Source organism: Ursus maritimus, unplaced genomic scaffold (assembly GCF_017311325.1).
Source record: "Ursus maritimus isolate PB19 unplaced genomic scaffold, ASM1731132v1 scaffold_13, whole genome shotgun sequence".
In the NCBI taxonomy this organism is placed as follows: Eukaryota; Metazoa; Chordata; class Mammalia; order Carnivora; family Ursidae; genus Ursus; species Ursus maritimus.
In genome coordinates this window covers 27,239,630-27,266,887 of record NW_024423675.1, presented here as the reverse complement: position 1 = coordinate 27,266,887, position 27,258 = coordinate 27,239,630, and the positions used below count along the sequence as shown (strand labels likewise).

Genomic DNA, 27,258 nt, shown 5'->3' with positions numbered 1-27,258 from the left:
AATCAGACTCTTTTCAAGGGATGTCCATGTCGTAAAGACTTTAGGAGAAGAAAATATGGACATAAAGCAAGTAATACAAATTCTGCATAAAATTTGAAAGCATGACACTGTAGAGAAAGTTCAGGCTTCTGGTGGGTATAGTACTCCTCTGCTCAATCCCTACTATTTACTTTCTCTGCCTTTAGGAGCATTTTGGTGGAAAACTTTCTAAAATAACTACTGCAACAGGTAAGTCTTACTAATTAGAAAAGAAGCCAATTTAGATGGGGTTTCAGATTTAAATGCTAGTAGATCATATACACCTCTATCCTCAGATGGGCAACTCTCAAAAGCATGCAGTTTATCAAAAGGAAAGGAGTGTGGGGATTGTGGTCCGCTCAGGGAACCCCGAATGTAACTCGGAATACAACTCTACTAGGAAGGCCATTGTAGGGACATCCGCAGTACATAAGGTGCCAGTTTACACTTCCTTTTTTGGTTTCCCCTTGGTCTTGATAAGACTGTCAGACAAGACCTACTGTCCCTTAGCCAAGGGCAAACATGTGACCCGAGTTAGGCCAATTGGCCTCTCCTTCTGAGGCTAAGAATGTGGAGAAGAGGGAAGCTAACACTGATAATAGTGGGGGCTCTTCATTCTGCACAGAGAACCTCGAAGAAGCTGAGGGCCCCTCCATTACGTCCTTCTGCCTGGTGCCCTGGAGCAATTTTGATCCCTGTGCTTTCCAGATTCTTCAGCTTTTCCTTTGATTCTGTGAGCTATTCCCAATCTTTCCAATACTTTCTTTCCTGCTTCAGCTGGAGTCTGTTTCTGTTGCTTAGTCTAAAGCCTGTAGCGTAGGACAACAGCCACCAGCTTCATACACAGAAGTCATCACCTTCTGTGATAAAAAGAACTACTCTATTTGCAGGAACTTAACCGGATGGCAATTGTATTTGGCATCTTTATTTATGTAGATTTCAGTATAAGACACACATTACCTTTTAAGTGTAAAGAATCTTATGTCTTTTTACCACTGTCCCTTTCTCCTTTCCTCCCCCACCTCACCTTATCTTAAATCTCACATCATTCTTTAAAAAAAAAAAAACAAAAAAAACTTACAAAAAAAGTTTTGCGTATCTAAATTTATTGTATATTTCTGCTTAAGAGATTGAGCACTATAAAACTTTTTCTGGTACACAGAGCATTTTTAAAGCGGTGAAACTATGCTGTGTGATACTATAATGATAGATACATCTCATCATACATTTGTCCAAATCCCCAGTATGTGCAGCACCAAGAGCGAACTCTAGTGTGAACCATGGACGTTAGGTGATGATGATGTGTCAATTCAGGTTCTTCAGTTGTAATAAACGTCCCACTCTGAAGGGGAATGTAGCAATGGGGGAGGCCCTAGAGGTGTGGAAGTAGGAAGCATATGGGAAATCTCTACACCTTACTCTCGATTTTGCTATGAACCTAAAACTGCTCTAAAATGAAGTCTATTAAAAAAAACCTTTTCCTAAACTGTAAACAAAGCTCATACTTAATCTATTTCATAATCATAATAATCATCATCCATGTTGATTCTGATGCTGGAATGCTCTTCCGGTTTTGATTTCTTTTTGGTCTCTTTGTTTTTCTCGGTCAGTTGTAAGTGATGCTCACATTGTCTCATGATCTTCTTGGAGGACATCCAGCTCTCTCCTTGTTGTTCGGCTGGTGCAGCACATTGTCCTCCCCTCACATCCGTGCCCTTGGCCTTCAGGATCTCCCTTGCTCTTACGAGACTACAGGTGCAATTCCATGGATTTCCGTCCAGATACAGGTGTCTGAGGCGAGGCAACCCCTCCAAGACGTTGAGGTCTAAGGCAGAAATCTTGTTGTTCCTAAGGTTGAGAACCTGAAGCTGCTTTAGATCCTTGAGCTCTCTCTCAGCAATATCCTGGATGGCATTGCCCTTTAGGTCCAGCCTGGCTAAGGTCCCTGGAAGCCTGCAAAAGCATGGAAACAGGATGGGAGACGGAGCCATCACCACCATTCCATACCTACCAAAGCAACTCAGCTTGAGCAACACCAGCCTTCTCTGTACCGTTGTGCCCTGGGAGAAGCTAGAAAACAAGCTTCGTTTTGAAAAATTAAGTATATATGGGTCTTTAACCTTTCTGATAGGTCTTGTCTTCTAACCCTCTGAGTGTTCTGGTTCCTAGCCATAAGACTCTCTCATTTCTTGTCTTGTCAGACAGGATCATGTAAACAAATTGATAAGCAAAAAGTAGCCAATTTTTACTTGGCAAAGGCCATGAGTCCATAATGTATAGGAGAAGTAAAAGTATGGAATAAAAACATGCAAAAGTATGGTTCTTCATGAATATAAAAGGCAATGAAAAAATGATGCAACGTTTTATGTATGAAATTAGAGCAACGTTTTGGTTTTAAATTTTAAAATTTATTCTTGCTGAAGGTGTTGTGAGGTAAGAACTTAAACTCTGTTGATTTAACTTGGTACCACCTTGGAAACAATTTGGCAACACGTATCCAATTTAAATAACATCATGCCTGGGGCGCCTGGGTGGCTCAGTCGTTAAGCGTCTGCCTTCGGCTCAGGGCATGATCCCGGCGTTCTGGGATCAAGCCCCACATCAGGCTCTTCTGCTGGGAGCCTGCTTCTTCCTCTCCCACTCCCCCTGCTTGTGTTCCCTCTCTCACTGGCTGTCTCTCTCTCTGTCGAATGAATAAATAAAATCTTAAAAAAAAAATAACATCATGCCTTTCAACCTAGGAAATAGTAGAAGCAAATAGAGACTTATTTACATATATGCTTGTCATATATTTAATTATATTTATACCAGCAAAAAAAGGGTAAAGACTAATGTCCACTAATATGGAAATTAAGAGATAATAGACTATTATGTGACAATAAAAATCATATATTTAAATAATTTTTAAAATACTAATTCTATGAATCAACTACATTTAAAAATAACAACAAAAAAAGAAAAGAAATGGTGTATGGCAAAAGACATATGCAAAGTAAAAAAGATAAATGATAAACTAGGGGAAATATCTGCATCTTATAACCCAAAGAGCTAATCTCCCTAATATGTAAAAGACTCTTAAAAGGTAAGAAGAAAAGATTTTAAAATGAGACTAAAAAATGGGCAAAAGGCATGAGTGGAAGTACATAAACAGGAAAAAAAGCCCTTAAGTCTTCAACCATACTCAGAATAGAGAAATGAAAAATAAAGCCACACAGAGATGCCATTTCTCATCTACCAGATTGGTAAAAACAAAACAGAACAACAACAAACAAACAAACAAACCTTAATCCTTAGCAATACATTCTGTGGGCAAATTCTCATAAATTGCTTGGTGGGACACTATGGAGCATGTCTTATGGCACAGACCCTATGGAGGAGATTTTAGCAAAGGCTAACAAAATAACTTGTGCATTTCCCCTCCACCTAGCCATCTCACTTCTAGGTATACACTCTGAAGATATGACTCCCTAAATACAGAACAGCATATGTGCATTTATTATGGTAGTATTTATAATAGCAAAATATTGGAAACTACCCAGTTCAACAGTAAAAACTACTATGTAGTCTTAAAAAAGAAAGGGACTCATCCCTAAGAATTATCATAAAATGATTTCCAGAAATATTGTTAAAGGGAAAAAAGCAAGAAGTGGAATAGTATGTATAGTATGCCAGTTTTTGTGTGAGAGAGAAATGAGAATACATATATATATGTATATTTGCTTATATTGAGTAAAAAAAAGAATGATAACCCAGAAGTGAATAAAAATGGTTACTTATAGGAAGTGTATGCATATGGTTTTAACTTTTGAATCATGTTAATGTTTCACATGTTCACAAAACAAATAAGGTAAAACAGAATCAAGCCCTAAAACTGAACACCAACAGAAACAAACATATCTAATTAATTAATCAAATGGTAATGTTGGTATATAACCACATAAAAGAAAGAAAAATTACTCGGACTGAATAACCTTCATGGATCTATCTAAGCCTTAGGCACTAAGGACAAAAGGATCTGCAAGGAAATTTCTCTCACCACGTTTATTATTCATACTGCTGCTAGTAATGAAATTTTGAAACCTTTTCAATGAATACTCTAAGACAAAACAAATAAGTAAATATAGTCATATCATTAAGAACCAAAATTTCATTGTAAAAGAAAAGATACAAATATAAAATAAGAAAAGCCCTCTAATGTTAACTATGAACTGGAGATGTTAATGTGAATTCATCCCTTTAAAAATTTATTTTCTGGTTGTGCATACTGGAAGGATCTAGAAGTAATATTACACCCAAATGGCAATGCTACTCCAAGAGCATGAGCTCACTGAGCACCCAGATTTTAATTTCAGAATTCCAGTTTCCACTTAAAAGAAGCAAGGCTTCCTAGAGAAATGACTGATTCCATGTCTGGGGCAAGGTAAGCCAGAACATCTAAGCCAGAATGCAAAAGCATGTTCCAAGATTAATGGAACATCCATCACAACGGCTGCTATCAAAAAGCCAGAAAATAATAAGTGTTGATGAGGATGTGGAGAAATTGGAAGCTTCGTGTGCTGTCGGTGAGAATGGAAAATGGCGCAGGTGCTATGGTAAACAGTATGAGGCGCTTCCCCAAAACATTAAAAACAGAATTACCACATGATCCAGCGATTCCGTTTCTGGGTATATACACAGAAGAACTGAAAGCATGATTGGTCTCAAAGAGGTATTTACATATTAAATAATATTATACATTATTTACATGTTGTACACCCACATTGAATTCGCAATAGCTAAAATGTGGAAGCACATTGACGGATGAATGGATAAGCAAAACACAATATGTACATACAATGGAATATTAACTTTAAAAAGGAAGGGAATTCTGGTACATGCTACAACATGGATAAACCCTGAAGACATTACGCTAAGTGAAAAAAGCCTCACAAAAAAAGACAACTATTATGATTCCACTTATATGACATAACTAGAATAGTCAAATTCATAGAAACAGAAAGCATGATAGTGGTTTTCAGGGGCTGGGGGAAGAGGTAATGGGGAGTTGTTTAATGAGTGTGGAGTTTCAGTTTTGCAAAATGAAAAAGTCCCAGAAACCAATTGCACAACCATATGAGGTACTTGACAACACTGCATTAGTACAGTTAAAAATGGTTAGGTCAATTTTATGTGTATTTTACCACAATTTTTAAAAAAGAGAACTAATGGAAGCATGTCTCATGAACCCAGGGACCAGCTTGGAGAGGCTCCCACTAGAAGAATATGGAACAATTTGAGAATCAAAAGAGACTAGCAACTTTAAATGACTGCAACACACTGAATAAATAATAAAAATAAATAAATAAATTTATATTACATTGGGTCCAATGTAATACTTGGGAAAAGTGGAAAAGGGAAAGAAAAATCCTCTATAATGTTAAATAGAAAAAACAGAAAACAAAACTGAATGATCCCAAGGACATAAAAACAAATTATGTCTAGACATGGGCTCTGGTTGAGCAATTATGGATGGTTTTTCATTTTCCAGCCCACAAAGTTTTCAACCTTGAATGGGTATTGCTTTGTAATCAGGAGAAAACTTTTTTTAACTGTGGATACAAATTTGAAAAATGTCATGCTAATGTCTATTGATAAAAAGTAAAAAAGAATTACAATTGTGAACCTGAAATTTTTTCGGCTATTCAACAGCTCCATATTAAGTGCTATTCTGTTTGTGAAGTATAAGAAGGGGGAAAGTTGTATAGAAAAAAAAAAAGGTCCTTGAAATACCATCTGGCTGCTATTTTCATAGAGTGTGAACGCACTGAACGTACATTCCTGCCTTTGAGTATTCAGTGAAATTTATTGTTGTGGTGTCAGTCATCCGATGCTTACACACTTTATATTTATATCCTAAGCTAGCCAGTGCATATACATATATAGTATTTGTGCTTTTGAGTATTTTATAGTCTTATTTATTTAAAGTGACTTCTCCTTAGCTGGAATAAAATTTACCTTAAAAAGTAAAGTGATTGACCAGGGAAAATCACTTCATACATTTTAACCATTTGATAGTTACATTTAATTTGAAGTCAGTCCCCAAGACAATGCAATTTGGTGCACATACCAACTGATATAGGGTACATCCCTCAAAGTCATACGGAAAAATCTTATGTATAGCTTTTTTTTTTTTTTGCAAGAAAAGATGGATTATTAACAGAGGGTGTGGCAGTAAGCAAGATTCTATTGCCCTTGCAAGCATAAGGGAGAGCAAGTGAGGAAAGATATGGTAAAGTAAACCAGAGAGTCAAGTCTACTAACTAAGACCTGAGTTCTCACTTTGGCCATTCTATTTTCCAGTACGTGACTTCAGGTAAGTTACTGAGCTTAAAGCTTCTGATTTTCCACCCTATAGATGAAAGTGCCCAGTACACAGAAATCACATAATAAATGTTAGCTAATGAAAATGAGAAAGCCAAGTTTCCTTTTATACAAATACAATGATCTGTTCTAGGCTGCGGAGCCAAAATTTGTACCTTTCTTCCTCAATTTTTTTTCTTTCGTGTTTCGATGGGCATTTTAACTAAAATGACATTGTAAGAGAAATCACCAATATCCTGGTTTTGTGAACTGAGGGCAGTCATATATATGGCTTTGATAGAATTTGTCTTTATTAAGTCTGATTTATAGAGAAAGGTACCCCTGATTTTAAGACAAACCTGCTTCTCAAAATGCTATTTGTTCTTTGAGTCTGTTGCTTTTTAGAGTAAAAAGGGGTATACCTCATTTTACCAGTAGAGGGCACCTGAGTATAAGTAAGATAAAATGCTATGCCTGCTTTAGGTTGCAGAAAGCTATTCTGGATTTGAATGATCCAAATTGTGGATAAAGAAAAGATGATGTAACTTACAGTTGTTCACTGAGCTGCAGACTGGTAAAATAAGAATGAAACAGCAAAAGTGAGACCCAGGTCTTGGGTGTTCTAAGTTTTTAAGTAGTACCAGGTATTGGTTAGACCAGAGTAAATCTCAGGGGCAGGGGATCATGGGGTGGCTAAAATTTCCTGGCTCTGGAGTTAGACGACCATGTTTCATCCTGACTCCCCCACTTACTGATGATGTGATTTTGAGAAGTTTCTTGATACCTCTCTGATACCTTAATGTTCTAATCCATAAAATAATAGTTTAAAAACGTGCCTACGTTCACAGGATTATTCTAAGAAGTAACGGGGAATAACACATGCATATAAATTCACTGCTGGGTTAGTCAGTACTTAATACTAGGTATTATTTTCTATCTCAGTTAGTATATTGAGGCAAATGTAGTAGATATTTGAATATCTGTGTACCTAAAACTGTCTGCTATCATTTCCTTGCTGAAATGTAGAATGGAGGATGGTAGGCAAGAGAAGGGATTTGTGACTTGTGGTAGGATGGTAACCACTAGCAACAAGTTAGGTTAGGTTAGCAACTAGCTGTGGATAGGTTGCCTGTGATTGTAGCTTATTAATACGAAACTGAATTTTAAAGTACAATTTTGTGTATGAATAAGCCCCATGCAAATAAAAGTGTACAGTTTTAAGCTCATAAATTAAAGTCTTAACATTCAAAAATAAAAAACAGTATTGTGTTTTAATGTTTTATGAGAGGAAAATCAGGGAAAAACTTTTCTGGGCCATTCCCACTTTCCAAAATTCAAAGAAAAGCCTGGAAGCGGGAGGGGGGCTTGATGAGGAATTTAAAAATCACTTTCTACAAGGAACACATTGCTCTCATAGCTGGCCAAGTTCTTTCACAGAACAGACAGTTGTGCTGCTTCATTTAAGCCTCATAGGAAAAGCCCACTCTCATCTCATGTCCCTTGCTCATTGTTCTTGCTCATTGCTTCTCCACCCTGGCTACACATTAAATTCATCCGGGGAGCTTTTTAAAAATACTGATGCCTGGGCACCAATCCTGGATTGTCTGCTTTAATTGGTTTGAAGTGAGGTCTGGGCATAAGTATGCTTGTTTTAAAGTTCTCCAGATAATTGTAATATGGAGTCAGATTTGAGAATTATGGTTAGCTCAGGCTTGCAATTCTATTATACACTCCATTGGGCAAAAGCATTGTGCTTTCTGTAGTCACTTATTAAAACACACAAATGCCCTGGCAGGAGTAAATAATTAAGCTACTTTTCACTCATTAAACTTAGCAGGATTACTCAACCAAATGCTTTCTAAAAGCCACCTGAATAGAGAAGTCCACTGCGTTCACAACTTTGCCAAGGCTGTAGCAGCCCATTGGGAATCCCTGATGATAGCATTCACTTCTCAACCTATTTTATGAGGTTTTACTCTATACATGATTTTTTTTTTCTTGGAGTAGGGGTATATAGTGTTAGAAAATAAGGCTTGAAACATAGTAGAGAAATTATTGAAATAACAAGTACTAGAGTCTTGAAACACTGCAGGCATGTTTTTTGCCTTAGGGCCTTTGTATTGGCTGTTCTGTCCCGAATACTTCTCCCTCCTTTCCCCCCCAAACAGCTTCACAGCTAAATCTCTCACCTCCTTCCAGTTTTTGCTCAAAGCTTACATTTTCATGAGAGTTACCATGCTTACCCTATTTAAAATTGCAGCTAGCCACCCCCACTCTCCTGAACCTGGTAGTCCTGCCCTTTGTTGTTGTTGCTAACTATAGCCCTTAACACCATCTCAGTGTTATGTACTTACACATTCTGTTTATTGTTACTACTTCCCTGCTGGAATTTAAGCTGTATAGAACAAGAAGTTTTATTTTTTATTGCACTGGTGTATCCCACGTGCCTGGTAAAGTACATTAATTGTATGCACATGCTTATGCCTTAAAAAAATGGATTAATTTCAAATAGCCCTCAATATATATTTTAAAATACTGTTTTCCATTATAAAAATTACTTTCTGGTGTTTTGCATTGGGTACAGCTACCATACTATATAATAAAATATCTTTTTTTCAACTAGAAAAAATGAACATCTGTACACATCAAAGATAATTTCTCCCTTTCTCATTGATAACAAAATGAAAATAAGTAAATGCAGTGCCATAGGATTCCATAGAAGCCAGAAGTTGGTATGTTAATTAGAAGCAATTTGATAATGATAATCAACAGAGCAAGGTGCCTTTCTTTTCCTATAAAGCACCAAAAGGAAAATGAATCCACTGATAGGCATGTATAATTAACAACATTCTCTTCCTAAGAGGGTAATAGGGTTTTTTTCTTCTACCGTTTTTTAATTTATCTATTTCATACATGTAGAACATGGAATAAGGTTTACATAAAAAAGGATCAGTTAATGTCAACATGTACTTTAGTTATAGATTATGACTGGGTGAGGAAACAGAACAGTGGGTTGGGCGCAGAGGGAGGGATATTTGGGAAGAGAAATTAAGTGTCAGAGTGTGAGGGTGTGTGTTTGTGTCTGTGTGCGCACGTGCCCATGTGTTTATGAGAGAGACAGCCAAAACACAAGGTGAGACCAACCCAGATGGACTCGCGTACCCACAGGCAGACCCACAGAGAAACAAGCAGAGCCCAGTTTAAGTCCTTTAAAGATCACAGTGCTGAGAAGCACATGAGGCTTCCAAATACACAATTCAAAGTGAATACAAGATTAGATTATACCCTTGTGATTTTTTTTCATAACTACTATTTCAACACTTTTAAAAACACAAATATCTTACTACATTTCCCCTTCATTTCTTTTTCGTATCCTCGCTTTGCTAGTGGCTAAGCATGTACCTAGTCTGCCTGTTGCTGGATCCCAGGCCACATACTTAAAAACCAAAACACACTTTTACAGGAAATATCCCATATTACATGTGTTAGCATACTTCACTAAAGTAGCATTGCCTATTTTCAAACATAGATCTCATCTGCTGCTGTCTTATCCGACAGGCAAGATAAATTAAGTTAGTGTAGGATTTAGTTAGAGGGCTGGAGATTCCAAAACCCTGTCTAAAATCTCTACCCTTGAGCCCTAGGACAGCCTTGATCAGATCATTTATATTTGCGCTATTTTTTCTTGCTTGCATAGTGTGCTTCATTGCCCTGACCTTCAGAAAACGTTTGAAATAGTCACCATAAATAATAACTGCCACTCACCTTAGAGGTATAGACAGCAGCAGGTTCTGCTCCAACGCCAGGTTGGAGAGCTGGGAACACATCTGCAGGGCTCCAGCTTCAAACAAGCTAACAATGTTGTTGTCCAGAAACAGGTGTTTCAAGTCTCGGAGGTCCTGGAAGTCTTGTGCTGTAACCCTCTGAATCAGGTTGTCGCTAATGTCTAGTTTCTGTAGCCTTGCTGGTAGTCTGAAGGGCAACATTTGAACCTGGTTTTGGGACATCTCAAGAGTAGTTAAATTGGCAAGTATCTGCGCCCCATCGATGGAGGAGAGTGAGTTTGCTGACAGGTAAAGGTGGGAGAGATTCTCCAAGTGTTTCATATCTCGAAACCTTACCACTTTGAGCCGGTTTCTCTCCATTTTTAAAGAGAGCAGAGATTTGGGCAGATTAATGGGGATTTTTGTCAGGAAGTTACCACTGAAGCTGAGAAATTGCAGAGACTGGAGAGAAGTGAGGAAGCTAGCTGGTACAAGATGGAGTCTGTTATTCTCCATGCTCATACTTTTCAGGTGGGGAAGTGCCAGCGGTCCGGCGACAGATTCGATCCTGTTGTCGTCTACCATCAAACTCTGCAAACTGACAAGCGGGGAGAGCGTGCTGGGAGACAGAGAAGAGATCAGATTGTTTTTCAGTTCAAGGATTTTTAATTCCTTCAGTCCTTCAAAATCGGATCTGTGTAGGACATATATTGAATTGTCGTTTAGTTTTAACACTTCGAGACTGGCTGGGAGAATCCTGGGGACTTGTCTTAACTTATTTTTCCAGAGTTCCAAGGTCTTCAAGGTACTCAGAGTTTTGAAGGTGTCATTTTCTACAGACTCTGTTCCACTGGCCATCAGAACAAAATCTTCTAAAGCCAACATTCTGGTGAAGCTAGACATCTATAAAAAAGGCAGGGATGGGTCACAAAGAAAGAGAAGCAGTAAATTAAGATTATTGTGGAAAAAAATATTCTATACATTATCATTCAATACTAATGATACTGCAGATTTCTCTTCAGGATCTATTTAAAATGATCTCTTGGAAAAGGATGGAAACTCAGGTCCTGATCTTTAAAAATTTATTTGAGAGAGAGAGCATGAGTGGTGGAAGAGGCAGTGGGAGAAGAAGAGGGAGAAGCTGATTCCCCACTGAGCAGGGAGCCCAACACGGGGCTCGATCCTAGCACCCTGAGATCATGACCTGAGCCAGAGGCAGGCTCTTAACTGACTGAGCCACCCAGGTGCCCCATGACTTTTTTTTTTTTAAGATTTTATTTTTACGTAATCTCTACATCTGATGTGGGGCTCGAACTCACAACTCCAAGATCAAGAGTTGCATGATCCACTGACTGAGCCAGCCCGGTGTCCCAGGTCCTGACTATTTTTTATTTATGATTGTTAACAGTGTAAGATATCAAAAATACATTAAGCACTTTCACACAGTATTGGTAGACATAATATTAGCCAACTTTTGCTGCATATTCTCTGACCCGGCAAGTTTATTTCTAGCCAGAAGTACTTACAAGTTGCACAGTGATTTATACAATAGGATGTTCTTCGTGGCACCATCTTCTAACAGCCCAGAATGGGAACAATCTGGAAATCTTTCACCAAACTATTAGCAGTTGCTAACTCAATAGTGTAAATTACAAGAGATTTTTACTATATTCATTTTGCATTGTTTAGATTTTTTTTAAGTTATAAATTACATTAAAAAATTTTTAAGCATTAAAAGTAAAAATTTTAAATGTGCTAGACACTGCTATCACTGGGATGGGCCTATTAGAGAAACATTTTCAGCTATATTACAGTTTGAAAAACTAGCCTAGCCTCTTTATTCCCTACCCCTCAATTTGCACTCCACTGATGAAAAAGATCCATGAAGAAACAAGCAGGATACATGTGTCTCCATGTCTGTAGAGCAAAGACTCCATTCGTGCATATATCTCAGACCTAATGCTACTCCTCTCCTTGATTTTAGAAATGATCAGATCTGTTATACTTTCTCCATGTGTTGCAAGTTCAAGCACTCCTATCTTTTCACATATCTGTCAACCTCCTACCTTGCCATCTATGTCTTTTCCAGGATGATGTAATCCTTGGTACTTGGTTCTTGGAGTAAGATCATCTCTCGGCAGAAAGAGGAATCGTTCCAAGTTTTCTTCAGCTTGACAAAGAGTCACAAAATTTTCAACCTGCTTTAGAATTCAATTGAACTAAAATTTTCAGGGCACAGAGCACCTGGGTGGCTCAGTTGGTTAAGCAACTGCCTTTGGCTCTGGTCATAATCCCAGGGTCCTGCAATGGAGCCCCGAGTTGGGCTCTCTGCTCCAAAGTGCTCCATGGGGAGCCTGCTTCTCCCTCTCTGCAGCTCCCCCTGCTTATGCTCTCTCTCTCAAATAAATAAATAAAATCTCTAAAAAAGTTTTTTTAATGTACAATTTTATGTCTTACTATCCACAGTTTTTAAATGTTTGATTTAATTATTTAGTTGAGCCCTTTTGTAAAATCAATGCATGATTAACAACTTCAAGGTGGGTTAATTTTACATCACATATATCCTAGGAGGACGTGTGATGTGAATTATGGTATATTTTAAAGATTCTCCTTATATGATACTCCTTTAGAAGAATCTCATGTTAAAATTTCCATAAATAGATGTTTTTAATCATAATAGTTTTGGCAGCTGCCTTGGTTTGTATATTGCTGTTAACGTGTGATATTTTCTTAATGATTTGTCAGATGTATTAATTAGTCCTAGTCCCAATAATAATAATCATTTTTTCTTGCACTTGTTGAATATCTACAAGTGCCAAGTACTTTTCTATATTGTTAAAAAAGAAAAACACAAGCCCCAAATGGAGTCATTTGCCCCCACCCATGACAGCAAACCAAGACTTAATTACTGTTTTAACCTCTCCTAAGACTGTGACCTTCTAACAGTCAATTTGAAATTTGCTGGTCAGCATTAGTGACATACCATCATGATAAAAACCCTGCCCTTCCCTTCTCCCCAAAAGGAACTTGACCTGACCTGAAACCAACCTTACTTACTGTCTTGTTAATAACTCCCTTGCTCCACCCTCCTGCCTATAAATCCTCCCATTTGGTACAACTTCTGGGAGCATCTCTCTGCCGCTAGATGAGAAGCTGCCTGATTCAAGAGTCACTTATTTATTAGATCTTTCAATGTACTCAGTTGAATTTTGTTTATTAACAGTACATTATCACAAATTCTTCTAATAACCCTGCAAGTTTGCTATTATCTAACTTGAAAGAGTTGAGAATTTCAACATGGTCTGTTGGACTCTAAACAGACTGAACTCTAAATTCTTTCTTCCTCAACTTACTATTTTCTATTGCATCTGGTCTACAATTACTATTTTCCAAAAAAAGACAAAATCTAGACACAAATCATAGAGATTTAGAAAAGCAGAAATTTTAGAGATTATCTAGTTCAAATCTCCCATTTAAGTGATGAAGAATTTCAGCCTCCCCCCGCAAATTAAAAGACCTGCCCAAGATTGTTCTTTAATACACTTTCATTCAAAGTGCCGTTTCTAGGCTTTCTTTCATATAAAGTCAGAAACGACTCTAGATAAAGATCTTCACTTCTTAGATTGCTGATCTCCCATAAGAACTTGGAGCTATTAATACTTCCACAAACCCTAAAAGACTGCTGAGTATGCAGCAAGTCTCAGGGGTGACATGGATCTGAATGGGCAACTTATTTGGGAACTAGACAAAGTATGGTATCAGACCGTCAATTTGTCTTCATTTCTATTCGTTAAGTGTACAGATTGTCCTAAACAGTAAACATAATTCGTGTTCTTAACTGAATCCAGTGGACAGTTGTTTTCTTTTATTAGGCATAGAGATTTTTCTTTTCTCTTTTTGTCAGTCAATGCAGATTACTTTTGGTTATTATTAATTAAAATGGTTACCATCTTCCAGGGGCGCCTGGCTGGCTCAGTTGGAGGAGCACGCAACTCTTGATCTCAGGGTTGTGAGTTCAAGCCCCACGGTGGGTGTAGAGATTACTTAAAAATAAAATCTTAAAAAAAATGGCTACCATTTTCTAAGTATTCACTATGGTTATCTTTATAAAGTCCTGTGTGTAAGCATGATCATTCCCTTTTTGGAAAGGGAAACTAAGGCTTAAGAAGGTAAAATAACTGGCCCAAGTATTCTTGCTAGCAAGTGGAAAGGTTGAGCTTCCAACTCAGATTTACCTTATCCCAACATACATATTTTTGTTTTAACCTTAGTGCTATGACATGCATTTGGCAGAAGAATATAGAATTCTGGCACCACAAACAGTGGGGAAGATACTCGCTGATTTTCAACTTTTCAGTTGAATTTACACAGCTGACAAAGGAAAATAATTCTGCTAGACCAGCTTTTTCCATTTCCCTGGACTGAGCTGAACTGTGCTCAGGAGATATAAAAAAAAAAAAAAAAAAAAGAGAGAGAGATGCTTTTGCCCTCAAGCTAACCTGGAGGCTGCTGTGGGTTTTTTCAATGTGGCTTAAAAAGCAAGGCAAGCACGGCTTGGTGTTAATGATTAGGTATAGGAAGTTTAGCTAAGTATAATTCCTGTCATACGTTCTTACAGTTTAGTGAACCTAATATATATGTAGATAAAAGTTACAATAAAATAGAAAAAGTGAAAAAGAAGCAAGGCAAGTAAAACGAGGTAGAACAGAGAAGCAAGGCCTGCTGTCTTTCTCATGAAAGGCTTTGTTTCTGGTTTGTTCTTGGTAACCCCGCTGCAAACATTAGAGGGCCACAGACTTTCTTGGGCTGCTTATAGGTCCATCATCCACATGATAACCGAAAAACCCTCATAGTTACAGCCGCAGACCTGTGTGCACCAAGCCAGTAAGGAGTCTGTGAAACAATGTTGGAACTTCTTTTTCTGATCATCAATACTTGTTCTCTGTAAACAATTTTAAAATTCTGGGAAGTATGAAGAGAATATAAAAATAATCCATAATCCTCCCAACCTGGTGATCCACTCTATTTATTTATTTCTTACCCAGGAGGAATCTGAGGTAGCTTCTCCCCTTCCACAAAAGATGTAAAGCACAATCGTTTTAATTGACTGCCATTAAAGACACTCCTATTTGTCCTCTAAATGTAAGAGCCAAAACTGTAAAACTCTTAGAAGAGAATACAGACATAAATTTTCATGACCTTGGGTTTGGTAAAAGCTAGCTTAGGTATGATACGAAAACCAAAAGTGACATACACAAAGAATAGTAAATGGAACTTACTGGAAATTAAAAACTTCTGTGCTTTAAAGGACGCCGTTAAGAAAATGAACAGCAACAACAAACAACCATAGAATGGGAGGAAATTTTCTCAGATAGTAGATCTGATAGGAGATTTGTATTTAGAATATATAAAGGACTCTTACAACTCAATAATTAAAAGATGAAGAACCCAATTTTTTAAAAAATGGGCAAAGGATTCATATAGACATTTTCCCCAACAAAGATATGCAAATGGTCCATTAGCACACCAAAAGATGCTCAACATATTAACCACTAGTGATTTGAAAGTCAAACCATAGTGAGATACTACCAGACACTCACTGGGATGGTTATGATCCAAAAAAAGATGAGAAATGTTAGCAGGAATGTGGAGAAACTAGAACCATCATACATTACCCTAGGGATACAAAACAATGGAGCCACTTTGGAAAACAGTCTGGCAGTTCCTCAAAATGTGAAACATAGTTACCATATTGCCTGGAGATCTCAGTCTTAGGTATACACCCAAGGCAGATGAAAATACATGTCCACAGAAAAACTTGTACATGAGTATTGTTTGGAGCATAATAGCCAAAAACAGGAAACCACCCAAGTGTCTGTCCACTGAAGAAGGGATAAACAAAATGTGGTATATACATACTATGGAATATTATTTAGTTTTTAAAAGGAAGGACATTCTGACGTATGCTACAATGTAGATGAACCTTGAGGGCATTATTTTAAGAGAAAGAAGCCAGTGACAAGAGACCACAGGTCTAGGGGAATAGTTTGACTCCAGTTTTGGACTTGTTATTTTGAGATGATATGCATATACGAAGAGGTCCAGTATGCATCTGGATAAGTCTGAAACGTGGGGGAAAGGCATGAATTAGACATTCAGTTATGGGAGCCATCATTACTTACATAAAGTGAAGTCACCTAAGGAGAGTGTACATAGTGAGAAACGGAATGGCTGAGGACTGAGACCCTCTGGACAAGCCAAAAAAATAAGGGGCAGTGGAGGAAAAGAAACCTATAAAAATGGCAGAAAAGAATGATCAGAGAGGAATCATGAGGACATAAAAGCGTGGTGTCATGGAATAAGAGTGAGAATTTCAAGAAATAGGAGTGAGCCAATGTCCTAGAGAGAACAGGTTTTTAACTGTATGGAGTAGGTAGAAACCAGATAGTGGTGAATTAAAGAGTACATAGGAGGTAGAGACAGTAAGTACAGATTATCCTTTTATGGAGTTTTGCAAATAAAGAGAGACAGTAGCAGGAAGAGATGTAGCATTAAAATTATTCTATTTTAAAGATTTATTTATTTATTTATTTATTTATTTGAGAGAGAGAAAGAATGCAAGTGGTGGGGAGAGGGAGAGAGAGAATCTCACGCGGACTCCCTGCTGAGTGCAGAGCCGGATGCAAGGCTCAATCCCACGACCCTGAGGTCATGACCTACTGAAATCAAGAGTCAGATGTTCAACCAACTGAGACACCCAGATGCCCCCAAAGAATTTTATTTTTATTGTAATGAAAGGAGCCTATTTATAGGCTAGAACAGGGCCCTAGTAAGGAAAGAATAGCTGAAGATATGGGTGTGGGGAGAATGATGGAGTAAGCTCCAGGGCGAGGTGAGGAGGATGGACCCCAGGGCATGGGTGGGGGGCTGCCCTGAGTTTGCAGAATTGAAAGGAGACAAGTTAGTCCACAGTGAGCAGGAGTTGAAGGAGATCAAGACTAATGGCCTCGGTTTTGTCAGGATTAGTCAGTAAAATGGGAGGCCAACCATGGGTGAGAATGAGGCTGGCAGGGATTGAGAAGATCACCCAAACTGTACTGAAGTTCTGGAAGATGTGCAGGGAATGTAGGAAAGCCTGAAGAAGAACTGAAAGGACAGACGGGTGACACTGAAGACCCAGATGGGGTCAGAGACCTTACATTTGCAGTGTTTCTACAAATTTCTGGTTGTTCCAAACCATACATTTATATACACATACAAGAGAGGTTGTGTGATCCTCTCCAGCGGCACCCGGCTATCCAGATATAAGAGAAACAAGGGGAAGTGATCCCCCTGATCTAAGACTGAGGCTTTGCTGGATAGGTGTTGAGATAATTAAATTTGGGATGCAAAAAAAAGGGGGGGATGGGAAAGAAGATGGACAAGAAATAAACTAATGATCTGAGGAAAACAGGGGTAGATGTAGGGTTAGAAGTCTCCATGAGGTGGTAAGACAAGTACAGAGTATGGCAGCTGAAAGCACAGAAGATAATGACCAAAGACTGGAGGAATTCGAGATTTCCGAGTGGAGGAGTTTCAGGTATAATGATTATGATATCACCGAGTAGACAGCTGTGGTGACGGCACCAAGAAGCGGCAGGACTCAGCATGGAGAGCAAGACAGAAGCCAGGAGGGAAGGGGCCGAGGCACCGTATGAGACAAAGGAAGAAGAAACAAGGAGTGTTACAGCCCGACGGCTCCTCACAAGCAGGCAGTTTTACAGATGAATGGATAAATAAAGGCCCTCATGTCTTGAGGGCAGGAACCGTGAATTTTCCATCTTTTATCCCTAGTCTCAAACACAGCATTCGCAGTCCCCAACACAAGTTATATGAAGAAGTAATAGAAACATTTTTAATTGAGATGTATGTGTGTATATATTCATGGGTGTACACGTGTGTTTGTATGTGGTGTGTGCATGTATGTGTGTGTGTATATGTAGATACGTGTGTATATACATATGTATATAATTTCTATTGCTATTAATCTGAAGATACTTTAACGTATTTTTTTTCTTGAAATACAGGCACCTGATTCTGTAGAACATACATTATATTCACCAAAAACAGGTAAAATATAGTCATTTAAAACCTAAGGGTTTTTAAAAGAGATGTATTATGGCTTAGAGCTTTTTATTTCCTTCACAAAACAATCTTGTCTTTCATCAACGTCTTTGCTGAAACTGTCCTTCCGAGAGACAATTAACTGGGTTAAAGTCAGGGAAGTGGCAGTATCGCCATTCAGTGAACGTAAACCAATGACAAATGCACTCATTTGGTAACTGAACTTGATGAGAGGGAAAATTTCATCTTACTGGCTGCAAAGCAACAGGGTAGGATCATTACCGGGCTTAGTTGACACTTCAGCTCTTGGCATCTCAGGCCCTCAGAACAAATATTGAAGCATCTTGCCCTTTAACCAGCTGTCCTGCTTGAATGCTGAGACCTGGCGGGGTCAGACTTGCTCTCTGGCATTAGGCAGTACTGGATTACAAGAGGAAAGTAAACATGTCCACAAGGCAATTTTGCTTACTGAGCCTTGAAGTCAATACCACGCCACATACTTGAAACTCTCCGTGTTTAGGCGCACCTACGTTCAAATTTCTTAACCAAATGAAAGGGGATGGTGTCTCTCTTTGAAGGGAAAGTACATCCCCCTGCTGACTCTGTGCACCTGCACCCCAGAGATGTATTTCCTTATCTTGGGATTTGGATCTAGGAGGGAAGAGCAGTGACTAGTAAAGACAAAATCAGCGAGCCATAGAATTTTCCAGGTAAAAGGAGCCCGGGATCCCCAATCTAACCCAACCTTCTTACTTCACAAAGGTAAAAAATGAGGCCCAGAGATTTTTTAAACTGCTTGCTTAAGATGATTATATCTCTGGCTAGGGAAAAATTAGGATAAGAACCCTTGTCTCTCCACATCTTCCAGAATATCAAAGGCCAAAAACAAAAGTTTCTTTGTATTATAAAAGTCAGACATTTATATAGCACTCTTTGCAGCACTCTGAATAGGTATGCATAAATTAAAAAGTCACAATTAAAAGTTCATAGAACCAGTACTGCAAAAACGCGCCAAAACAAAAACACATAATTCGTCCATAGATGTTTCCACAAAGCCCCTGATGCCTGGCAGGTAGGTAGGGTCTGTTATAAATAATTCTCATATGCTGGGGTTCATCTTGATAGTCTTGCAATGCTTTGAGGATCACCTTTCTATGGCATAAACAAAACTACTTTTTATCCCCCGAAAGCACTCATTCTTAAGTATGCCATTTGCACTCAAATTCTCTTTGTTAAGAAAGAGCCACTTCTTTACTTTTACTTTGCAACAACATAATTACATTTTTTGAAAAATAAAAACTGAAATAAAACATCATTCATTATGATTCTAATGGTTTTTGATTGCTTCTTTAAAAAGAAATATCCAGAGGCATATACCCATCTCAGCAGTAAAGGGCAAGCAGATAGTTAGTGCCACAACCCAAACTTGATAACCACCACTTTTAAGTGTTCATCATTTAAATGAAGCTTAACAGCCCCACAGTCACCCCTCACCCAGCCTCAAAAAATAAGACTGTGGCAGCTTGACCGTAGAACGGTTACCTGGAGGTGTTGAATCTTGCTGTGGCTAATGTAGAGCTTCTTGGTGGTGGAAGGAAGAGCTGACGGCACGTCAGTCAGCCTGTAGCACTGCACCGACTGCCTGGAATCGCAGCTACATCGGCCGGGACAGGTAGGATGGGAACCAGCGCTAAGAGAAAGCAGAACAAGGGAAGCATAAAGCAGATGCATCTTCCACAACGGGGCCTCCCGGACAGCAGGCGAGTGTTTCGGTGATGTCGCACTCTTTATACCATGAAATCTGATAATAGAATCTTATGAATGTGTGCTCTGTCAATGTAAGAAGACAGGAAAGAAAAAATTCTCAATTTGCCTGGGTTAAAATGTTAGCAACCATTACAAAGGGCTTAAACATTGATAAGCTGCCTTAATATTTGTAGGTGAGCAAAACCCTCTGTTATTTATGGCTTGGGAGGCTAATCTGCAAACACCTCTACTATCTGTAGTTTCCTTGTTTTGTTAAATGTGACACCAGGGAATTAGAGGGAAAAGACAAAGAGCTGTTTTATAGTGGGCTATAAACCTTTGCATTTTCTGTGACCCTGTATTAAAACCATTTTTGTAGGCCTGCAACAGGCAGGTGTTTTCTTCTCCCATTAACCAGTGCGGGGAATGGGCAGGTTTTCTCTTTCCCATTAACCAGTGCGGGGAATGGGCAGGTTTTCTCTTTCCCATTAACCAGTGCGGGGAATGGGCAGGTTTTCTCTTTCCCATTAACCAGTGCGGGGAATGGGCAGGTTTTCTCTTTCTTATTGGTGCTCCAGTCACATTTTATTGCTAGGTGAAACCAAGGAGAGAGGTTTAGAGCCACAGATAACTTGTTCAGTTCATCTATCACTCGATCCACCCCACTATCATATTTTGACAATATTTTTGCCATTCAAAAATATTGTTGACTCAGATGGGAATGAAACATCAGAATGGGTCCCTAACCTTCATCTATTTGTCATAATGGAAGAAAAGGCCTCTAGCTTCTTCAGAGGAACTTGTGCTGCTGACGGCAGAAGGCAGGCTTCATTTGTCCCAGGCATGCCTTTGTTGAGGCTCTTCTACTCGCTGGGCTCATCCCTGCTGAGGAATTTAAAAAGCATTTCAAGCAAAAGATTATATAGAAAAGCTTGTTCCTGCCAGGTGGAAGACCTGAATTTCCCCACGCCGGTTGGCCTGAGCCGATGGCTGGAAAGAAACCCTTTCTAATATTGAAAAGCTTTTCTGATGTGCTCTTCAATCCACCTCCCTTTGCTACAGTTTTCATTTTGAAGCCAAAAGTTTCTTTGCTCTAATAATCAGTTCATTCTATTTCCAGAGTAAGGATTTCTATATGCTTTTCTCAAAAGACTTGTCTGCTCCTTTTCTCTGATTTTTTTTTTCCTCTGTTTTCTTTTACTATCTGAGATAAGGAATGATAAGGGATTTGTTTTCTATCAATATCCTGATTTTCGACAAACTTGATCATTTATTTCTCTTGTCTAGTGGTAGAATTAATTTTTTTTTTAATTTTAGAATCTTCAAATAGGAAAGTCATGCTCAATAAGAGAAAATTTAGGAAAAAAAAGAGCAAGGAGGAGGAAAAAAAAGTCAGCGTTACTCTTGTGCCCCAATCAAACATTTTTCCAGTTTCTTTTCTCTGCCCAGACTTTGAAAAAACAAAGAGAAATACTCACGGAACACTTTTTTTTCTTCGGTGTTGCTACAAGAGTAAATTCATGGCTACGTAAAAGGAAATGCCTCCCAAGCCCTATGCTGTCATCTGCCATCAGTGACAGCTAATATTTCTGTTTCGTAGCACAGAGATGAGTTCCATTTCCTATCCTCTGTTGGTCACCACAGGAGACCCTTTGCTTTGACTGAGCCCTGAAATTATACCGTATAACGTTTTTTTCTTCCATGGTATTTCCATAGCTTTCCTGCAATTTTGGCATTATCTCTGTTCCTATTTTACACTGTTTTATTTAATCAGGTTGTAAACATACTCATGTACAACTTTATATTCTGCACCTTTTACTATTATATTTTTCATGTGATGTTATAGTTTTCATAAATAAAAACTTAAATGTCTAAGAGTCCATCAAGAGTATCGTCCCAGTTTGATTAACTACTAAGTGTTGGATTTTTTGGTTGTTTCCTGACTTGAACATGACAAATATTTATAATTTGGAGCATAAAAAGTTTGAAAATGTTTTGAAGAATAAAAGCTCCATTTGTTCCCCAGACCATGCCTACTTATTTAGAGTGAAGCTAAAAAGTCTTTTTTTTTTTTTTTTCAGGTAGAAGGCAAAGTCTTATTGATAGCATAACCTGCAGAGAAAGTAAAGTACCAATGTACAGCCTGGGTGTTTGAGGGACCCGCATGTTCTGTGGTACCTGCTCCAGAGGCGCCAGGCCCCTCTGGGTTATGTTGTGCTAAGAAGCAGCCACAAAGTCTGCCAGCCCTGCGCAGCTCCTGACATGATTTTGGCAGACTTGCGGAGTCTTTCCATGTTGACCAAGGGCCCCAGGTGTAAACTTCTCTACCTTTAGCTTGTGTTTTTAGGTCTTGAGTTTATGGATCCCTAAGGCTAAGTGTGAGACATAGATCTCACACTTTTGTCTTAGGAAGATTTAACAACACCTTATCTGATCATTATTACTTGGCTTCTTTGGGCAAGGAGAAACCTAGTAAAGAAACACGGGTGTCTTTTTCAAGAATGGAAACTCAAATGATTCACCTAGCAACTGCTCAGAATATACCCCTGCATCTAGGTTTAATCTTTCAGCACAAGAAAGATTGCAATCTCAAAGCATATACTTTGCATTTGAATTTGGATTGAATTACATTTGTGTCTTTTGTTTAGAGGCTTGAGCCAGGATCCTCCCGGACTTGTTTTCTTCTGTTCTTTATCTTTATCCCCCCTCTTTGCCTCCCTTCATTTGTTGCTTTCTATAACCCAGTGGTTCTCAACCAGGGGCAATTTGGCAATGCCTGGAGACATTTTTTATGACAATAAAAGGTGGTCGTGATGGGGAGAGGATAGGCAGTATCAGGGACATCTAGAGAGTAATGGCCAGGGTTGCTACTAAACACTGTATGATGTACAGGACAGCCACACAACAAAGAACCAAGAAATCCAAAATGTCAACAGTGCCGTCGTTAAGAAATCCCACAATAGGGGCGCCTGGGTGGCACAACAGTTAAGCGTCTGCCTTCGGTTCAGGGCGTGATCCTGGCGTTATGGGATCGAGCCCCACATCTGGCTCCTCCACTGGGAGCCTGCTTCTTCCTCTCCCACTACCCCTGCTTGTGTTCCCTCTCTCGCTGGCTGTCTCTATCTCTGTCGAATAAATAAATAAAATCTTTAAAAAAAAAAAGAAATCCCACAATAAATACAAATGTGTGTCTCAATTCAATGGATATTGGCCTTCCTTGGTTTATTAAAAGCAAACAGCTAGTTCCCATTATAGACAGGAAACTGAATTCCAGAGAAGTAACTGACTAACCCAAATTTTCCCTCACGTGGGTCTGTAAGCACTGGCTTGTGATTCCTATTATAAAACTGACCAACCAAGAGCTAAATAGAAGGCTTTAATTTATGAAAATCTTCTTCTGAGTTAAAAGAAAAGAAATTTTAAAGAATCAAAAAATTATGAGTATGATTCTTTTTAAACTTGTTTCCTTCTTGGGATGCCAGGGTGGCTCAGTCAGTTGAGTGTCAGACTCTTGATTTCACCTGCGGTCTTGATCTCAGGGTCGTGAGATCGAGTCCCATTGTGTTGGCTCTGCGCTCAGCAGGAAGTCTGCTTGGGGTTCTCTCTCTCTCCCTCTGTCCCTCACCCTTGCTCTCTTTCTCCCTCTCAAATAAATAAATAAATAAATAAATCTTGAAACAAACAAACAAACAGACTTGTTTCCTTCTTGAGAATATTACAAAAGAGCCTGTTTAAAGTAAGATAAAAAAATAATTTTTCTGTTACTTAACCTCTCTTTATCTCAATTTTTTCTTCTACGAGTGAAGATAAAATGAAGGGAAATAATCTCCATTCTACAGAAAGGAATAGATGAAATGAACTAAGGCATGTCAAGGGTGACATGGGTGAAAAGGAAGCCTCAGTATATGATAGTTGTATTGGTTCGGGTCATTAGTTACAAGCAATGAAAAACAATTCTGACTAATTTAAGCAGAAAAGGGAATTACTGAAAACTGGATTGCACACAGAATTGTGAAAACCTAGGGAACCAGATTTGGAAATGGCAAGAATAAAAGGAAGACTTTATAGCCAGAATCACAGGCAAAAATCACACTTTCATCTAGTGTCACCAAAGAACATGGATGCCCAGGTTTCTACCACCGAACCAGAAATTGTGTGTCCCCGCTGCTACTGATAAAGGATGTTGCTACTCCCAGTCCCATCTCTCCTCCCAACTAAGAATTGTCCCAAGCCTTGACTCAGTCTCCAAGGTAAAAATTCCAGGTGGATTATTTTGGTTAGCTGACCCCAGATCATATGCATGTGCCCCCTGTCACAGAGCTGGGAGAGTGTGCTTGTCTGACAATTTTAGTTCGTTACGGGAAGAAGACTCTGTTTACCATATCCAAGTTACAAAAGGTAGGGAATTCTCTAAACAGAGAAAGGGGGCTCAAATATGGGCAGCCCCCCATGTATAGTGATGAACATCCACTATAAAAGTCTTTTCATCTTCATTACCTCTGAACGAGTTACAATCAACTGGGGCCAAACAAATTCCATTTCCAACAACTCTTGTGACATGGCTTTTGTATGATTGCTTCCCTATAGTTTTCTAACTGGTTCGTTTGGAAGACTATAAAAATTCTAAGGAGATAATTTAAGGTATTCTTATATTTGTTAATCTAAGTGCAAAAAAAAAAAAGATAACTAATGTTAAATGGTGTTCAGAATGCAATTTTTTGGGCCTCTTGTAGACTTAATCTATAAGAAACATAAATGAGGGGGAGTCTAGGTATGACCTGTAAAGTCAGACAATCTGAGAAATAAACAGTGACTTGACAGTGGATGAAAGAGGAAGAATCAATGATTAGTAAACACTGAGACCTTTGTTGATAAATGGTGGTTTTAGATAATGCTGAATCAAACCTGGAGTTGTGGGAAAGGGTAAATAAAGAATGTAAATCAGGTAACAAGTGGAAAAGCAGTTGTAGTTGGTCTTGAGTAAGGAAAAAACATAGTACTAGAGATTTCAAAAATTGTTTTGTGTTATGTTTTGTCTTTAGGTTTGGGTACGCAACATAAAAATGTAGTCACTCATAAGTTTTAACTATGGAATAGGTAAAATAATTCTCAAAGCTTAAATTATACTGGGTGCATTATTAGTCAAATCAACCAGATCATTGTTAAATAAACCTTTCTCTTTTGGTTGAGAAAAAATACTCCTTATGTTCACAAGGTGCCCTCTATGTAGACATCATCTTTGGCCCACCTCTACTGGGGAATTTGCATTTCTGCAAGTCGCAACCTAATATGGAAGGGAAAAGCAGGGTTTGACACTCAAGACAAATTTTTACTCCAATTACATTACTCCAATAAAGACAAACTGTATTTTGTAGATATTCCTAACTCCTGTGCCAATATAAAAATATGTTTAACTATGCTCTCCAGCAGGTATCAAAGCTATGTCTTGAAGAGTGACAGTTTTTAGATTCTTAAGTAGACTGTTGTAATATCTTAATTATTAAACTGATTCCACAAATACTTGCATCATCCCAACCATATTCTATGTTCGGTTTTAGGACCTGAAATTCAAAGATAAGTAAGATACAGTTACTGCTGCAAGGAGCTCACAGTCTAAGGGGCTCCAAAAAAAATATGATGAGTGTTGTAGCAGGTGTTTGCTAGAAACTGAATGGTGATGGTATCTATAGCTCCACATGAGAAGAAAAAAGGAAGATTTCCTGAAAGAGGTGTCTGAGCTAATCCTAAATCACTGTCCCAAAATTCTCAAGTTTTAAGAAGAGGGCAAACAGTTTTTCTATATGTATATAGAAAAGAAATTATGAAGGAGAATAAGGCTCAGAAATCACTTTTGGTTGCCCAGATTTACTTCTTCACTATGCCTATCTCGAAATTTCATATTGTTATTAAATGTGAATAAATATATTATAAATAATACGTATGAACATGATATTCCAAGACTTTATCCACATTGCTCAAGTAAAATGGTAGTGGATTTTCCTTGGTTTTATTCATCATACAACTGTTTATAGCAACCCACATCATTTACTTTACCTTTTCTTTTTTCCTGGTGGGGTTACTAGAGACTAAATGAAATCTGCAAAGCTTAGTACAGGGCCTGGCACACAGTAGAGTTTAATAAATGGTAGTCTCCCTCTCTGGTCCAGAGTGGATCTTCTCTGGCCATTCAACACAGTGACTTGCGATCGAAGATGCTCTGATACATGTTTGAACTCTACACTAACCTCACAGCTTAAGTACCAGTACTCACCCAAGAAATCCTTAGCACCTTCTCTTTTTCACAGTTTCCTCATTTCCCACCCTATTTATTCTCAGAAATACCTTGTGGCAGATTTCTGGAGGGATAAGTTCCTAAAACAAAACTGTCACATTTAAGTTCTATTAGACATTTTTAATCACATTAGCATGATTCATGGAACAGTTATTGGAAGTTTCTGCCAATGCAAATGCAAACAGAAGCATCAACATTTTATTATTTCTAGGAAAACAAATCCCACAGGAATTGAGATTACATACAATTCCAAATTCTAGAGTAGGTCAAGATAAGTCAATTAAAAATAAATAAATAGGTAAATAAATAAATTTATCAATGGGGGTGGGGGAAGGCAATAAATGTAGGCAAAGCACTCTGACAACAGATGGCAGCACTTGAGTGTCAAACCCTGCTTTTCCCTTCCATATTAGGTTGTGACTTGCAGAAATGCAAATTCCCCAGTAGAGGTGGGCCAAAGATAATGTCTACATAGAGGGCACCTTGTGAACATTGAAATAGTCACATAGTACCAAGATAGCAAGCACACAGAGATGTGGCAACTGCTACCTAGTGGGATCATGAGAAGGGACAACATGAGATAAAAGTATTTTGAGACGCAGAGAGTGTGATTTGTTGAAATTGTGAAGGTAGTAAACAGAACTGGAACTGGGTTCACAATCCTGAAAATGGGGTATTCACCAAGGATCAGAGCACAGGAAGCATAAACACTTAAAATGCATTTCAGCCATACCCACAAAGTATTATAGGAAGTTGAATGGTATTTCTTTTTAAAGAAATTGAATGTATTTCCAAGGATAGTCCATACAAACTAAAGAGAATGATAACAGAAAATGAGCATTATAATTACTTTTTTGGTAATATTTCTTACATATTAATAGATTTGTATATGGCTTATAAGTGGGAATAAATTATATATATATATTTTTTTAGAAAAACTTTTGGACAGGAGTACCTGGGTGGCTCAGTCAGTTAAGCGCTGACTCTTGATTTTGG

General features: G+C 38.3%; 1 protein-coding gene across 2 annotated transcripts; it reads right to left on the bottom strand.

The window, feature by feature from the left end:
- Positions 1–30: 30 nt before the first annotated feature.
- Positions 31–27,258, bottom strand: LOC103663461 (nephrocan). 2 transcript variants are annotated; one of them, XM_040627695.1, is made up of 4 exons: positions 27,218–27,258; positions 19,767–19,914; positions 10,123–11,024; positions 31–1,971 (listed from the first exon to the last, which is right to left on the bottom strand). In XM_040627695.1, the coding sequence occupies exons 3-4, from the start codon at positions 11,022–11,024 to the stop codon at positions 1,524–1,526; spliced, it is 1,350 nt and encodes a 449-aa protein (XP_040483629.1). In that variant the 5' UTR covers positions 19,767–19,914; positions 27,218–27,258; the 3' UTR covers positions 31–1,523. The 2 variants fall into 2 exon arrangements, with proteins under 2 accessions (XP_040483629.1, XP_008689393.2); XM_008691171.2 differs by lacking the exon at positions 27,218–27,258 and having other exon boundaries at positions 19,767–19,955.